Here is a 17018-nt window from a genome sequence, read left to right as displayed (position 1 = left end):
CTAAGATCGTCTTCGCTTTTCAACTGCCTCTCGAAGTTTTGCAATAACTTCAGCGGGGTTCTGGGCTCCAAAAACGGCGGATCCCGCGACGATGACATTAGCACCCGCATCAGCCGCCTGGTCTATGGTTCCAACGCCCAGTCCACCATCGACCTCGATGTTCATGTCGGGGTATTTGGCTCTCAAGGCCTGGACCTTGGGTAACTCGGAAGCCATGAACTTTTGGCCGCCGAAGCCTGGGTTAACTGTCATAACCAGTACCATCTATACATGAACTGTTAGCCCAATTGGTTCTCCATACGATTCTCCCACTAAAACGCTCAAAGAAGTATCCTCACATCTGGTCGTTCAATTGCCTCCTTGTTTTCTAATATATCCCAGAGCACATCTACACTGGTCTCTGGTTTAATGGCAATGCCTGCCTGCATGCCTAGTTCATGTATATAACGAATTAGCTCCTTTGGGCTTGTTTTTTCGGTCGTTGTGTTATCCGAAGGCTCCTTGGCAGCATTGGACTTGACAGCCGCCTCGTAATGGAAGCAGTACAGGTCACACCCGGCGTCTTTAAATTCTTTAACCCATTTTTGAGGCTATAACAGCGTAAGTTATGAGATCATATATATACTCGAGGCAAAGGGATGCGGAGGAAACGGAAGTACCTCAGCAATCATCATATGGCAATCAAATGTCCCTTTTCCACCTGCACAGGCCGGCCTTTGGACATGAGTTCTTATCTTTGAGACAACCGGAGGTCCGAAGGTGATGTTCGGCACGAAATGACCGTCCATGATATCAACGTGGATCCAGTCGCTGTCATTGTCCATCAACCCGGAGCATGCTGCACCGAGAGAGCCAAAGTCGGCAGAGAGAATTGATGGAGCGATAATTGCCGGTGGTCCCATCGTGAACGATCTGTATGATTATGAGCTGGCTAGAGACTGTGTTGGGTTAAATGAAGATGAAAGCCGGAAGTTGAGGTTGCTTTTGTTGGATGTTTTGATCCCAGATGAGAGATAGTGGGGTAGTGGGGATGATAACGCGTATTAGTCATCCATATAATCACATGACATACATAAAAGTCAAACTCTCTTGATTATTAATCAGCTTCCTGTATATATCTATATCAACAAGATCAGACGAAAGGAGAAGAGCACTTGGTTATGGTCACGGATACTATGGCCCCCTGTAATAACGGCGGGTGCATATTCTACTGACGAGCTTCAAGGTTGTAAAAAATAACTGGATAGGCACTGATCTATTTTTTACCCCGGCACAGAGATGAGAGCTACTTTTATATAGTACAGAATTATCGATGAAGTGCGAATCTACTTCGTTCACTCACATATTATGGAACCAGGGATGCTCAAGAGCATCCTTTGCGGTTATCCTTCTCGCAGGATCCAGACTTGTCATCTTAGTGACAACATCCCGAAAGGGCTCGTCAACATCCTCCCACATCGAAAATGGCTTTCGCGGGTCCTCCGGAGTAAACTCATCAGCAACAGCAACAACAATATCTCTCCACTCAGCAGAATCATCTTCCAGATGTTGTAGGAACCCAATCAGACCAGGGCCATCCCCGAAATGAGAGAGTAACCGCTTGGCTATAATCCGATCCTTTTCATAAACATCTACATCCCTTTCATTGATATAGAAAATATTCTTGTGAAGCATGGTATATATGCACTAGATGAGGCTAATGAGCATATATTATATTATTACAATGGAGGGAGATCTGAACGGTCACTCACAACAAGGCCAAAGGAGAAGATGTCAGATGGGGTGTTGATACGGGCAGCAGCGTGGGACTCCGGGCTTCGCCACATGGGATTTCCAAGCCGGGCACCACGAACATTCAGGCCAGGGGGAATCATGGAACCCATCTCCAGGTCTCCAATTTGAGTTCTCTCTATTTTGATTGTGCCATCAACGAGGTCACAGTCGACAAATATGTTGTTTGGCTTAATATCTTGTAAAGTTGAAATGGAACGAGAAGTTAATACAAAGCAAATGTATCAACTAGTTTAACAAACTAGATAAGGGTGGAGTGTAATTACCACCGTGCAAAATGCCCCGTTCATGTAGAGCAGCAAGTCCAGTTAACGAATCCCGCAGGATTCTCTTTCTAGCTGGATAAGAAAGACTGCCATTCCTAGATAGGCCGAGTAGATCTTCGGTAAGGAAGTCATATATAAACAATAGGTGCTCAGGAACAGTATCCTTTGCTACTCTTAGGTTAAGGCAGCTTGCAAGAGGCGCCTGTAGGCCCCACTGATATTCGAATTCAGTGGAAGATATGTTTTTAATGACATGCTTCTTTCCATCCTGGGTTCTAATAGCGTTGGACACTTAGCAATCTAAGGCATAAAGTCCTGGGCTAGCGTATGATACATACATAGCTCGATAGACACATGACAAGTCCGGTTCCGTCCTGTGGTGAAGAACTCGATCGATGTAGTAGAGTACACCAGTTTGGCCAACTAGGCTTGTTCCCACGTTGAGTGCTCCCTTGGACTGCGTGGTATGGCTGGTTGACATGCTCATGATTGACAGTCTGTTGGAGAAGGAGATACACCAACGTTGTACGGTATGAAATCGAAGAAACAAGCGCGATGTAAAGGAGGCTGATTGAGGACTGAAGACTCGTAGTCTAGAAGCCATGGCAGTTCAATGTCCAGAGTGGTATGGTAGCAGTTAAATAAACATTGAATATCACGAGATATCAAGTGTGGTACAGATATAGGGTATTCAGTAAGTTGGATCGGGACTACATAACTAGTTAGCTATACGCTGAATATAAGATAGAGGGCAGTCCGATACTCCATTCTTCAGTCCATCGGTGATTTGATTGATTGCATCGGGAATAGAGGTTGCTTGTGACTCCAGTGACACCAAGCGCAGTTTCTTCAAGCGAGGCATAAGGGATATATTGAGCATCATCAACTGCTCCATCAAAAGAGGCATGGCCAGACCTTTTCGCTATCAACTCGCTTGATAAATGGGCTATGTGGTTGTTTCTCCGAAGAAGCTCAAGGTTGTCCCTCTGCCTGGTGGTTGGTAGCCAAAAGTGACTAGTTATGACGTTAACGTCTCCGTAACGATGCTCGGGGATCCAGCATGTAACGTGACTCTCCCTGACTGTTCTGCTCTCTTCGTAGGCAATAATAATGGGATGAAATTAACGAGACGACAGCTTTCTACGGCCAAAGAAGTCTTCAACAATTCACTCGACGTCTGCAGCTGCGCGTCCCCTGATCTTTTGTTTCGAGTGAAGCGGCCGTTTGAGACCACCGGGACGGCCTATTTTTTATCCTCGAGACCGCTCAACGGCGACGGAGTAAACGAGCGGGCAACCCCCTAACTAATAAAGGGGCTGCTATCATTCACGGATACAGCCATATTCTACGGCCTTACCTAGCAACTTCTTACGTCGAAAATACTCATCGAACTGTCATCACATCAAAAGTCCTGCTGGAAGGCTTGCAGGCCAAAGTTCTACAGTCATGGCGGGAAATCCTCCAACATCGTACACCACCGACCCCACGTTATTCCTGTATACCTCTCTGACAGCCGGTTCATCCCACATCATCACAGCAACTTCGAGGTTAGAAACGATTCTGAAGGCGAACAAGATCCCTTTCCGAGCGATCGATGTTGCCACAGATGAGAAAGCACGCATGATATGGGGTCGGAGGTCGAAGGGCAGAAAGCTACCCGGGCTGGTCAGATATGCCAGCATAGTCGGCGTTAGTACCAGAAGCTCATGCTCCTAGTCATCTCCCTTGGTCTTCTTCTTGCAAGCCGGTCACTGATGCGTGGAATCTACAGGATCTGGACCAAATTGAAGAATGGAATGAATACGGTGAACTGAAGGCACAGATAGCTGCAACCCTGTCACCCTATGACGCTTCAAAATCGGAACCGCAGAAAGTGGCTGTAGCACCCACGGCAGCGGGAGCAGCAGCACCGCCTAAAACGACCACCTCCTCGGCGCCCCATATACGAATAGGGGATACCCCTTCGCGGACTCCGTCGGGCGAACAGCATGGTGAGAACATGCCAGCTGCGTTGAGACAGGCTAGCGAGGAGGCTGCGGCAAAGGCCAAGGAGAACATGCGGGCAAGACTAGGATTAAAGCCTCAGTCACCCTTGCATAAATCCGAAGAGCAGAAGGCCGAGACGAAGGAGAAGGGACCAGAAGATCAGAAACCGGAGGAGACAAAATCAGAGGACAAGCCAGCGGAAGTGGGACTGAAAGAGAAACATCCAGAAGAGAAGAAAGCTACCGAGCAGGAGGAGCCATCTGAACAGAAGGAACTCGAGGAGAAAACGGAAGCACTAGAGCTGGGGAAAGAAGACAAATCAGAGGGGCAGAAACCAGAAGGAAAGAAAGTAGATGAGCAGGGGGAAAACAAAGAGACCCAGGAGCTGGCTGGAGCATCCCAAGCTGCAAAGGATGACAAGCCGGAGCCCGTTACAGCTTCGGTGGAATCCGACGACTCGAAACTGGGAAAGGAGAAGGATGGAGAAGATGTATCATCCACAACCGGCCCAAGTGCAACCTCCAAGGAGGCAAAGGGTGCATCATCAGCTCCTGAGAAAGAAGCGGTATGATGCTGAACCAAGCTGGACCCCCTCCCCCCCTTTTTTTACCCATTCATCCGACTAAATATAATAATTACTATCACGAGACACCTATCAAGTACATACAAACCATATAAAGTGTGGTCACATATATGCTACGGATGCTCCGTACTGTTGTTACAAACGCTTCAACCCGTTCTTGCAACCGCACATGAACAGTGTCAATTGCTATATGGAGTACGGAGTACTTCGTATCTCAGCAGTCCCTTAACTGAGTGGTCAATAATAATAATAATTATCGTTCAGGGGCTTCCTGGCCTCTCTGTATGAAGCTGTAGTGAGAGCACCCGCAGTGTCTGTCTGTATGCACGGATGTCCTCTTGATCAGCGCGGACAGCAAGTGTCTCTGCCCACGACGCATCGCCATCGTCAATAATAATGCCAATAATCCGTCGCCATCGTCGCGATAGCACCGCTCAGGGGCAGCACAAACCCTCCCCCTTGGGCACCGAGAAAGTGATATCACGTGATGGACGTTGCCGAATCTGGGCATGTGAACGACGTTTCGTATTTTCGCTGCTGCGCATCTCGCGATCTCAACCGCTGGCTTGACACCACCAGGCCGTTAAGTACTGTTATTTGCTGCTGGGCTGTGACCCGGGCGTGACGACGGGCAGGATGGGCTGGCGATGGCTGCACGAGTCCACGGGACCGCATTTTCGATCGAGATGCACGCCAAGGGGATCTGGGCTGCGCGGCGCTGCATTGCCTTTCCGATAGGCCGCCTCGCTGTGCGCCCACCAAGTGATGAGTTGTCCACCGACAGACGAGCAAGGGCCTGCAGCAACTGATGCGCTGCTCATTGGGTTGCTCGTGTTTGGGCGTGCAGCATCTCCGGATCCAGTATAGCCTGTGTTGCGGCCTGTCTTAAAGCCTCCGCGTCCTCCGTCCGCTGTCCTGCTCGTCTCCCTTTCTCCTTTTTCGCCCTCACTATCTTATCGATCCCCTCCTGCTGCTGCATATAACCATATACCCCCCTGGGAGTCTGCTTGTCCAGCGGTCTGATAGAGAACGCAGAATACGCCCCCTTCATCCCAGGTATATCCTGCTACGTCAAGAAATAACGTTGGTTTACATTCCATTCCACCACCTCTTACCCCGGCCCTGCATTCCCTCCCTAACGCAAGAAGTTGTACATGTGCGAACTGGATAGCAGTACTAACCGGTCTCTCCAGATTTGCTACACATAACTCATAGGCTGATATAACCCTTTCCGGGAAACGTATCTCTGGTCTACTGGCCTTGACGGACCCCAGCGAACCCACGGACTGTTTGGTTTCTATAATATTTGGTCGTTCCAACACCTACTCCCGCCTCCTCCCCTCCCGCATCTCTCTCGAGCTATGGCTCTGTCCCTCAGCAGTGACGAGCTGTTCAATACGGTACTCTCTTCCTCTAGAGACGTTTTCTGGCAAGAACATTCCCACCTCCCCGAACAACATCGACAGCAACTCTGGAGCCAACGTTTGGAGCCCTTCATGACAACTCCAAACCAGCAACCTAACTACACTCACGTCAAGGGACCCAGTGTGGACGAGACACCTGGCCTATCTGGGAAACGGAGCTGCGAAACCATGAACCCCAACTCGACTTCCGGACGCCACACGAGCAAACGACGAGCTACCGTAGGTGATCCGATTTCTTGGTCAAAATATCCATTCCCCTCCAAAATTGTCTCTCTACAGACACCTGGGATTAACATGAAACTTATAGAGCCAGGAAGCTACTTTGGAATCCTCCAGCTGCAATAGACCTCAGCCACAACATTCGGTTTCCTCTCCTTCACGGATACCGCGGTACTCACCGCCTCTTTCAAGGCCTGGCAACTCCACACCAGAAACCGACATGCTTCCACCCCCCACCACTGTTCACGAGTCCGACGAGTCATCTACTGGCCTTCCGTTCCTCCTGCCAGCATCAACTGCATCGAATTCTCCTGCGTTTGGTCTTGACCTTCTCGAACTCAACCCGGACCTCCACAGCTATACGCCTGATCTCTTCGACCAAAAGTTTCTGGATGGAACTCCCGGCGCTCTCGATACTTCGACGACTGGAACTCCCAACCCTTCGCTTGACCAGAGCCCCTCCGCACAGACATCGAAGCAACAAGAAGTGGCCTCCTCTGGACCGGATTGTGTCGTACCCAACCCCTCTGGCTTCAGTGCTGAGATGAATCGTAGTTTTACTACTGACTCATTGTGTGGAGGAATGGATATGATCAGGTTCGGCTCGAACAGATCGGTTTCCAACAATCTGGAGTTTCCAGATCAATCATCAGCAAATTTCTTTGCTCCGTCATTACAACAGGAAAATGACACAAACTACCCCCTTTCCTTTATCCCCACCACCACTACTACCCAAGCCCCCTCTGATAGTAACATGACTCATGTTCAAATTTCTCAGTCCTTGCCCGAGTACGGGTCTGGCTACCTTCCTTCCCCTCTCTCTACCCCACGCACCCATTCTTCCTCTTTGCATTCTTCGTCGTCGGCTTCATCTACTGAGATGAAGCCTTCTCTATCGAGCGAGAGTCAAGAGTCCTCTCGCTCGAATAACTCCAGAGCTCTGCGGAGGACACATGAGCAGATCATGCAAGGTACACGAAAGATTGCGCCTAAGGCTGCTGAAAAACAAGGTATTCAGCCCGCAGAGGCCGAGCACCGGAAGATCAACATTCCGGCGGCTGACGGTCGATCTCGCGAAGTCGCTGTAATACCTAAAGCTTCGGTTCAACGACCTGCTCGTCAAAAGACATACTGCACAATGTGTAACGAGCAACCCGAAGGCTTCCACGGCGAACATGAACTCAGAAGACACATCGATCGATCTCATTCTCAAATACGCAAAGTGTGGATCTGTGTCGATATATCACCTGACAAGAAGTTTCTTGCCAACTGCAAGGCCTGCCGAAATCAAAAACGGTATGGTGCCAACTATAATGCAGCTGCCCATTTGCGTCGCACACATTTTAACCCCTGCCAGCGTGGTCGTGGGGGGCGAGGCAAGGACAGCGAGAAACGTGGTGGAAAAGGCGGTGGCACCCACCCACCGATGGACGTTCTGAAGCACTGGATGGTGCAGCAGGACGAGATTGTCCTCGACAACACTACGGTCATCGCCAAACCAACAAATAATGATGTTGCTAATGTCGCTGCAAAACCACAAATACCTCGTCGTACCTCAAACTCCAGCTCCAGCGATAGTGAATGTGGCAGCACCGCTCCAGCTATAAACGATAACAGCTTTACCACCGTCGCTGAAGAACAACAACACTTGGCTGCCCCTACTATCGGCGCCAAATTCGACCCGTGCCTAACCACTATCGATCAACCCGGCTTCGATCTCTCACCTCAAATGCCATTCAGCCTCGATGACTTCACTGCTGCTTCGACTCCATTTGATTGGAGTGATGGCAGCCACCCGGCCACTCTCGGAGGAGGGTATATCCCCATGGGCCAGGGTATCATGAATACCTATGACCCGTCATTTTATCCTTGATTATGTACAGACGAGCAGAACAGCGTAGGCTGGCTGATCGTCTGTCCTGCGTTGTTTTTGTTTTCCTGTCATACCGTAGAACATATGATCTACGATTTGACTTGATTTCTATTCCAACCTGTCCTTTTTACCATTCTCATCTCATGTCTGTTTTATGTATCTTGTTTAATCGCTTTATTGCTCGTTTACATTGGATGGAGATTGCTACATATCTCCACCAACAGCTTTATGGTTTGAATCTTTTCTGGAGTGATCACTGGCTACAGTGCAGTGGAATAATCTCACAGTTTCCTATTTAAATCTTAGGTTTCAGGATCTATTTCTTGTCGCTGGCTGTTGCTCACTGCTATATTTTGAGGCTTCGTATCCTCCTTCCTCGTTATTATATAATATTTATATTATATTGGTCGTCGTCCCCCAGCCGTGTACCATTTGGTATGGCTGGAAGTTTTCTTTTTTTTTTTTCCTCTTTATATTCTTTTTCTCTTCGACTATGTATGAAACAGACTATATATATATCTGTAATGCCATGAATGACTAGCGAGTGATTGTGAACGCCTTGTAAAAGCCTTTCCGTCCTATTATTGAAGCCACCCTTCCCGGCTCTGCAGCCAGGATAGCCATGCCGCCGCCTCCATTGACAGATGAAATTTGTTATTTGTTAATGCGAGCAGATGTCTGGACCCTGAAAGTGTATTTATCTTCAGCGGCTGCATTGAAGTTGAAGAAACACGGCAGTACTGCTCTATTAGGCATGAACAACCCTGCATTCTTCAGGAATCAGTGCATGAGAGAATGATGAAGGCCACTCGCCGGGAGGTCATGCGTTGCGAGAGAGCCCGATTTCTGTCGTTCATTGGGCAGGTTTCCCTCAATAGGATCCTCGCTCGGCGGCAGCAATGCGAAAGTCGACTGGGCCAAAAATAACTCCCAATCAACATGCACGGCCACCCTTGCCAAGCCCGGATCCACTATTTCCCGTAGCTACACCTGTTTTTATTGGTCAACTTAGTTTTATGCTTGTGGGAAGGTTCCAAGGAGTGTGAGTGGGTTCTAGCCAATAGGAAGCAAGTTTCATGCACTGTCCATCACAAGCTAAACTGTTTTAGGTATAGCGGACTGCCAAAGCGCTCGATTCCTAGCTAGTGGAAACTCTGCGAACCGCCGATGAGATGAATTCAGGCCTGATGGGCCAGCGTGGTTGGCGGCGGTTGGAACATCCTATGTATAACTTTCCTATTGATGCATGAAGTCGGCTTTCATCCCTGCTGCGCTGCTTGTCTGAGAGTACGTACTACATATATGCAGTAGACTAGCGCACTTGTCCCTTCTTTCTTCACCTTCTACAACTTCATTTCGCTCTTCGCAGCTCATACCTGTTGATCAGGCCTTTCACTAACATCTATATTCATTGTAATTTTCTAATTTCATACTCGCGCTGGTCGCACTGCACTAATACTGGCATACATTTGATACCCGGGGGCATCTTTCCTCTCATTTTCCTTGTTAAACTTGTCATTACTTAATATTAACGACAGCGCTGTTGACCAGTATGTCTACCTCTAATGTCTCTGCGTCATTTCATTTCTCCCGCCAGGACTTGAAGTCCCAGCCGGCTGTGCCGCAGCGGAGAATCAGTTTTGACGACCTTTACGATGCGACTGATGAATCGACGGATGATTCGGATGTGGATGGCTGCCCTTCACTCTCCAGCCATGGCGATACTCGCTCCAGCACTGCATCGTACACAAACTCTTCAAACCGCATGTCGACAGGAACAAATCAGGGCGAAGGGCGCCGCAATAGGTATCCCGTCATCATGATTCCGCCACCGACTTTTAACACCATTCACCAGCAGCACAAGAATTCGCCTGTGCCTCCCACTCCTCCGCCGAAAATTCCCCTGTCGCCCATGGTACTGTCCCGAATTTCTGGAGTTGTTCCGGCTCTTTATGCACCTCCATCTTTGGCAGGCAGCGCAGCTTCCGAAAGACCATCAACCCTTAGTGCACCCCAGACTCCAGATTTAGCTGCTGTACCTGATGTGGATTGGGATGAAGAACAACTTCGTGTTCAGTCAGACACCGAGGGAGCAGGAGACCCTAGATCAGCGAGTTCTGATATGAGTCCTCAGATCGACATCCAGCTCGAACAACCTGAAGATTGGAGTCTGGTTCTGGATCGTTTCCCTCAAATTCCAACTCATTATCCTGTTGTAAAAGCCTCCGAGAGCGAGGGCGAGGCGGGATACGAAAGTGAGGCATCTTTGGAAGGTGTTCAACTCTCATCTGCTGCCATGGAAACGCTTCAGCACATCCGAGTTCCTGGAGAGGATAGTAACGCTTCATCTGCCTCTTCCGTCAACGACCCGTCTGAAATGAACCAATTCACCGGATTCCCTGATGCTCGCCCTAAGAGCATGAACGATGCTGCCTGTGCTTCCGTCAGCTCAGCCTCCTCCTTCACAAGTTTAAGCATCCCATCGCCTGGTGGATTCTTTTCATCCCTTGATCGACACGCTCGAAAAACATGGAGTTTGGTTCCAACCAGCAATGTTCCCACATCCGCTGTTGCGGAAAGATTCTATGATCTACCATGGAACGCTCATCCTCAGGGCCGCGTTATTGAACAGGTAGTGGAATATCGAAACAGTTATGCGGATGATGACGATGATGCTACCGAGGGTCCTCCAACTGCCAAGCGGATAATTGGCTCTGCTCCACAAACTGCACGAAAAGTCCCTGAGGAGGTTTCCGAATTGGTGCTGAAACTCGACATTGACGAGAAGAAGCAAGACGATGCGTCCGAGTATGATGAATCATACGAGGAAGGTCTGCAGACCCGCGCAATGCAGAGCCTGGATCGTACCAGCACATGGCTAGCCGCGCAAACTCAATACATGGCAGCATTGAGCGACACAAACCCCATCAACAGTCCAAAGGAGACACCGGTCACTCCTATCCATGAAAATACCACAACTGTGCCGGATATAACTATCAGCACTACAAAAACGGTCCGCTTCCTTGACACCATCCCTGAGGAATCCTCCGAGAGCCAATCGGGCCCATCAACTCCGCTCCCACCTCTTCCAGTTGCAATGAATTCAATCTTTTACCGCGGGTTTCAACATTTCATGCGCACAAGGGGTAAGAATTGCAACTTGGACACTTTCCTTCATAGCAATTACCGATATGAGGCACTGCAAATTTCTCGCCTGACCATGCGCGAGAAGCATGTAAAAAAGCTCGCCGGCAAATATGAACTTGAGAATCCCGTTCGCCCGCCCTACAAAGGTCCATTCTCGCAAGCTCCTCGAAACTCTGTCCTCCCCCAAATAATTGCTGAAAAGAAGATGTACAACGATGTGGAAAAGGAACAGGATGCCCTGCTGCAAGTTAAGGATTCCCTTTGGGTGATTGATGCTCTCAGGTATATCAATGGCGGCAGGTTGATCCCTAGTCCTGCTGCAAAGCGTCTTGCAAAGACGAATTTACCCCTAGGTGGCCCGCAGAGCTCTGTCAAGCGCAGAACCAGGGTACTTGATCTAGGAGGCCAAGCTTCTTGTGAATGGTCTTGGTTTGTCGCACGAGAGTTTCCCAGCGTTAGGGTTTACACGGTCGTGACCAAAAAGCAATCAAGGGATATGGCCATCCAAGGCCCACCAAATCATCAATGCGTGTTGGCTCCAAGCCTTTGGAAACTTCCATTCCCTGACAACCACTTCGACTTGATTTCTGCCCGAACACTTCATATGCTCCTTCAGTCAACTCGCAATATCTTGGTAAATGGCGAAAAGGTAGACGAATTTGAACTTTGCTTGCAGGAGTGTTTCAGGTGCCTAAAACCCAGGGGCTATCTGGAGTTCTTCCTCATGGATTCGGACATTGTCCGTGCCGGTCCATATAGTTCTGCCACTTCTGTTGAGTTTGCCTTCAATCTGAAGACTCGTGGATATGATCCGAACCCCACAAAAACATTCCTCTGGAAACTAAAGAAGTCAAACTTCGGTGCCATAAAGCGTGCATGGCTCTTCATGCCAATGGGTACAGCCCTAAGTGATGCCTCTCAACTCCCTGGCAGCAGGAACATGGAAAGAGGCAGTGATATAGGAAGCACTGCTGATGTTGCGAACATCACTGGGCTCCTCGTGGGGTGGATGTGGGAGCAGTGGGTGCTGAAGCTGCAGATGGAGATGGGCCGTGACGAGAAGAGGTTGCTTGAGGAGATGAATGGTGTTTTTGATGAAGGCCGCAAGTCTGGCGCAGGATGGAGATGTCTGAGTGGTTGGGCTATGAAGCCTTCACGGTCATATTGATGATGGAGCGGAAGCTCGTACATTCCTTACATATTTCCTCACTTTATGTTATTCAACGTTCCCCATTTCATGTTGATTCGGATACCACAGCTCTGGTTAACTTTCCCCTCATAGACAGTGGGTCTTAGGCTAATCGCGTGGGTTCATAATGTCGGGTCATAGGCCTTCACTCTTTAGAAGTATTAGTATACTTTCAACATACCATGCTTTTAAATATGTATATCTTACCAACTCCTTACATATGTATCATGCTAATGGCACTCCGTGCCGGAGAGAATGAGGAAATCAACTTCTTCACAGCTCCTCTCCTCCTGGCAAAAACCTGTGTAATTCAATCGGCCATCTCATCACGCTCTTATATCCCCTTCAAACACAGCCTCGTAGTAAGAGTTAGAGTGAAATAAAGAGAATTCGATATTCATCCAAATATCAAGCGGAAGAAGCGTCGATGGGCTTAGATAATACAACATTTATGTCATATCACGTGATGTCTATTGGCCCACCGAGATGTCCAAAGAAACACGAAAGCTTTCGCAGGTTGGAGTAAAAGCACAAGAAAGCAAGCTTGCTAATCCTCCATGCACATCACTTGACCGGTGCAACCTGGGCGCCGCAGCTCATATACCTTTGAATTTATTAGGACACCCAAGTCAAATATCCCGCTACGATGTTATTTTTCAGGTAAGCCGACTGGCCAGTGCATTCCCTAGCCATGAGGAAGGCTTTTGGTATCTGGAATTTGGCTGCAAGAGCTTCTCATAACCTGAGCGACGCTGACTTTGGTTAACTAGCTTCTTCAAGACCCTTACGAACCGCACCGTCACGATTGAATTAAAAAATGACATTCGGATCCGTGGTACATTGAAGAGTGTGGATCAATATTTGAACGTCAAGCTGGACGATATCGAAGTTCTCGACTTAAACGAGTATCCACATCTCTCCAGCGTTAGCAATGTTTTCATTCGAGGAAGTGTGGTGAGATATATCGTGCTGCCACAATCCGAGGTCGATACCGGTCTACTGGAGGACGCAACAAGACGAGGTATAAGACTACCCAATCCCCCTCTTTAATCTAGAATTGTTACTAATAGTTTCGTGCAGAAGCCGCAAACCAAGCCAATAAGGCACGGTAATGAAACGATAAATCAAAATAAAAAAATTAGAAACTGGTGGGCGCTGGGCTATGAGAGGATATTCCTGAGTGGCGGGAATACCACGGCATTTATATTTGGGTCATGGTGACTGCGGTATCTGAGCAGGAGCTGTGGCTGATGCCATGTCATTGCATGCACAGGGGGAGGCGGATGAGCTCCTCCGGCTGCGCTTCCCTCTTCCAGGTCCAAATCTATACGATAGAGCATTTAATGATCTGCCGGGAAAAAAATACCTTTTAATGAGATATTATGTCGTGTCAATTATTGGCTATCATCCATGGCTTACTCTAAACATATAACATTATCCCAACCGTACGGAGCACAATTGATAGAGGCGATAACAATAGCGTTTTGTGCCGGCGCTTTGCATATAACTGATTAGGTAATCAACATTAAATTGGATATTCACGTGACCTCGCGCTTCGCGTTTCGTGCTTCTCGATAAGATAAAAAGGAAATTTCACGACTTCGACTTCGCACAGGAATGACCGAGATGATGCTGCAGGAAGTAGGGGACGGCCTCCGAGATAGTCCCCCTTCGTGGAGCAGGTTTTCACTCTCTAGATTCTTGTTATAATTTAGCCTGTTAGCCTGTCGCCACGACTGCTGTTCAATATGCCACCAACGCTCACTTCACCATTCTTTCGTCCAAACGGCCAGCCGGCAAAAAGACCTTCTCCATTATCTACAGCCCAAAAGAAACCAACACCAACGCGAAATGGGAGCATACTGAACTTTTTTAAGAAATCCGACACGCCTCCCAAGCCTACACAGCCTCGAATCACAGAATTTGGAGTCAGAAGCAAAGTAAATGTGCGGGGATGTTCACGGCCAGATATATCTAATGACACTTCAACTGGGCTATTTTTCGAAGAGGAAATCCCCCATAACTCGAATACGGAACCTCAGACGGATGGTATTTACTGTTCTGATGAGCGATATGAGGTGGTGGACACGCTTTGGGACTCACTACCTAACTCCACCGGAAACAACAATCGGGGGCATGACAGGTATAACGAAAGTCCCGGGTCCGTGAAAAGACGTAGGACGAGCGATGGAACCCATGAAAGAGAGCTTAATGGCCCTGAAAGCGCCGCCTCTGGTCCTATTGGTAATAATGGGGATGACTCGGCTTCAGCTCGGGAAACCCTGAGACTAGAGAGCGAGAATTCATCATCCACACCTACCATTGCCCGCCATGGACCCTTTGTGGATGATTCTGATAGCGAGGACGATAGGAGTCCTTTGTGTGTTGATGTGAGAGACACGAATGCAGGCAAAAATCTCGAAATTGGAGGTCGCACTACACAACCATTTTCTCTGTTTTCAGATGTGGGATCGTCAGATGATAAGAGGTTTGAAGACTCTAGCTGTCAGTCAATCGACCAACCAGTGAGGGAAATTGGTCCGGGGTGCGATACTCCAAATGAACTGGAATCAACTCTCTTACCCGACGAGGATTCAGCCCACTTGGCTGAGACTTCCTCTGACGACGAAGTGACGGTCTGCCCAATATGCCAAAGTTCCCTTAATCGGTTGTCGGATTCCGTAAGTTACACTTAATTTCATGAAAATAATGTTTTCAATGATATTAATACTGATTCAGGAAGCATCGCTGCATGTGAATGGTTGTCTGGACGGCATTGACGGCGACTCTGTTACTGTTATTTCTACGGTAAAGGATACCCAGCTCACGCAACAGCCTCCAAGAGTATTGCCAAGCATGAAAAGGAAAGAAATTCCTCGACCTGGACAGAAGGATCCCTTCTCGTTTTCCTCAGCCTCGTTGTCCACATCTGCTTTCACCAAAATTATGTCAGCAAACGAAGAGGACACTGCGTGGAGCGTGGCAGCCTCTCGTGAAGAAGCATCTCGGGGAAAGCAGGCATATGAGCGGACCTGTCCTTTCTACAAAATTCTACCAGGATTTTCCATAACTATAGATGCCTTTAGGTATGGTGCTATCGAGGGGTGCAATGCATACTTTCTTAGTCACTATCACAGTGATCACTATGGTGGTCTAACATCATCCTGGTCACACGGGCCCATTTATTGCAGCACAGTCACTGCGAATCTGGTGAAACAACAGATAAAAGTAAAGCCAGATCTGGTTGTTGAACTTGAATTTGAGCGGAAGACCGAGATACCCGGCACTGATGGAGTGAGCGTCACGATGATTACCGCAAACCATTGCCCCGGCAGCTCCCTTTTCCTCTTTGAGAAGGCCATCGGTAAGGGGAAAAATGCAAGGATACATCGGATCCTTCACTGTGGTGACTTCAGAGCGTCGTCGGCCCACATAAATCATCCACTCCTCCGGCCAAATATCCAGGATCGTCATACTGGCAAGTTAACTGAACAGAAAATTGATGTCTGTTACTTGGATACGACTTATCTAAACCCTAAATACGCATTCCCGTTCCAGCAGGATGTTATCTCCGCATGCGCCCAACTATGTGCAGGGGTGAACGAAGGTTATCTTGACACGTTGGGTGCAGGGAAAGAACAAGCGAAGAAGTCAGGGTCCATGGCTCCATTTCTGCAGAGTAACCATGGCTCGGACCGAAACTCCGCGGTAGACCAACACAATCGCGGCAAACTGCTTGTTGTCATTGGAACATACAGCATCGGCAAAGAACGAATGTGTCTAGGCGTTGCTCGTGCCCTAAACTCCAAGATATACGTTTCTCCGAACAAGAAGCGGATATGCGAGTGCTTGGAGGATGCCGAACTATCCAGCATTCTAACATCCGACCCCCTAGATGCCCAAGTCCACATGCACAGCCTAATGGACATGCGTTCAGAGACTCTGTCTGAGTACCTAAAATCCCTTGGCTCACGTTTTACAAGGATCATCGGCATCCGACCCACCGGTTGGAGCTACCGTCCACGTGGCGGAACACGGACTGACTGCCCTCCCGTCTCTGCGGTTCTATATTCAGAAGCGTGGAAACCTCGCTTCTCTGTTAACGACCTCGTCCCACAACGTGGTAGCACAAATGAGGCTGCATGCTTCAGTGTTCCGTATAGCGAACATAGTTCGTTCCGGGAGCTGACGATGTTCTGCTGTGCATTACGAATATCGCGTATCATTCCTACAGTGAATGTTGGCAGCCCCAAGAGCCGTGAGAAGATGAAATATTGGATAGACAAGTGGGAAGCAGAGAAGAGGAAAAATGGGCTTTTTGAAATCGAGGCCGAGAGTGATAGCAAGTGGTAGTCTATACCGCCTCGTCGTATTTTTGAGGTATATTTATAACCATGTATAAATTTGCTTTGAAGGGATACCCGGAAGTTATTTGTTATTTCCATGCTATTTATATATTTTTCGGTTCAATACGTTACGACGTATGTATGTACACGGATCCCAGAAACACTGGGAAAAATATGCAGATCATTTTCATCAT

The 17018-nt window shown here is 48.4% G+C and overlaps 5 protein-coding genes across 5 annotated transcripts; 4 read left to right on the top strand and 1 right to left on the bottom strand.

Moving 5' to 3' along the window:
- ARB_02377 (uncharacterized protein) lies at window positions 1-2544 on the bottom strand (the record flags this gene model as incomplete). Its single annotated transcript, XM_003011273.1, has 8 exons — window positions 1-264; window positions 339-590; window positions 660-912; window positions 1073-1153; window positions 1343-1686; window positions 1752-1969; window positions 2058-2332; window positions 2396-2544. 8 exons carry the CDS (start codon window positions 2542-2544, stop codon window positions 1-3), a joined length of 1836 nt encoding a protein of 611 aa, XP_003011319.1.
- A 959-nt stretch (window positions 2545-3503) lies between these two features.
- On the top strand, window positions 3504-4614 carry ARB_02376 (uncharacterized protein; the record flags this gene model as incomplete). The annotated part of the gene is made up of 2 exons (XM_003011272.1): window positions 3504-3746; window positions 3829-4614. 2 exons carry the CDS (start codon window positions 3504-3506, stop codon window positions 4612-4614), a joined length of 1029 nt encoding a protein of 342 aa, XP_003011318.1.
- A 1373-nt stretch (window positions 4615-5987) lies between these two features.
- On the top strand, window positions 5988-8142 carry ARB_02375 (uncharacterized protein; the record flags this gene model as incomplete). Its single annotated transcript, XM_003011271.1, has 2 exons — window positions 5988-6269; window positions 6358-8142. The coding sequence occupies 2 exons, from the start codon at window positions 5988-5990 to the stop codon at window positions 8140-8142; spliced, it is 2067 nt and encodes a 688-aa protein (XP_003011317.1).
- Window positions 8143-9694: 1552 nt separating this feature from the next.
- ARB_02374 (uncharacterized protein) lies at window positions 9695-12457 on the top strand (the record flags this gene model as incomplete). Its single annotated transcript, XM_003011270.1, has 1 exon — window positions 9695-12457. The coding sequence occupies one exon, from the start codon at window positions 9695-9697 to the stop codon at window positions 12455-12457; it is 2763 nt and encodes a 920-aa protein (XP_003011316.1).
- Window positions 12458-14226: 1769 nt separating this feature from the next.
- ARB_02373 (DNA repair protein Pso2/Snm1, putative) lies at window positions 14227-16831 on the top strand (the record flags this gene model as incomplete). Its single annotated transcript, XM_003011269.1, has 2 exons — window positions 14227-15159; window positions 15218-16831. The coding sequence occupies 2 exons, from the start codon at window positions 14227-14229 to the stop codon at window positions 16829-16831; spliced, it is 2547 nt and encodes an 848-aa protein (XP_003011315.1).
- Between the last annotated feature and the right edge of the window lie 187 nt (window positions 16832-17018).

Source organism: Trichophyton benhamiae, assembly GCF_000151125.1.
Source record: "Trichophyton benhamiae CBS 112371 chromosome Unknown contig00294.0, whole genome shotgun sequence".
In the NCBI taxonomy this organism is placed as follows: domain Eukaryota; kingdom Fungi; phylum Ascomycota; class Eurotiomycetes; order Onygenales; family Arthrodermataceae; genus Trichophyton; species Trichophyton benhamiae.
Note: the sequence above shows the minus strand (reverse complement) of the source record. Positions and strands in the feature narration are given on the sequence as shown.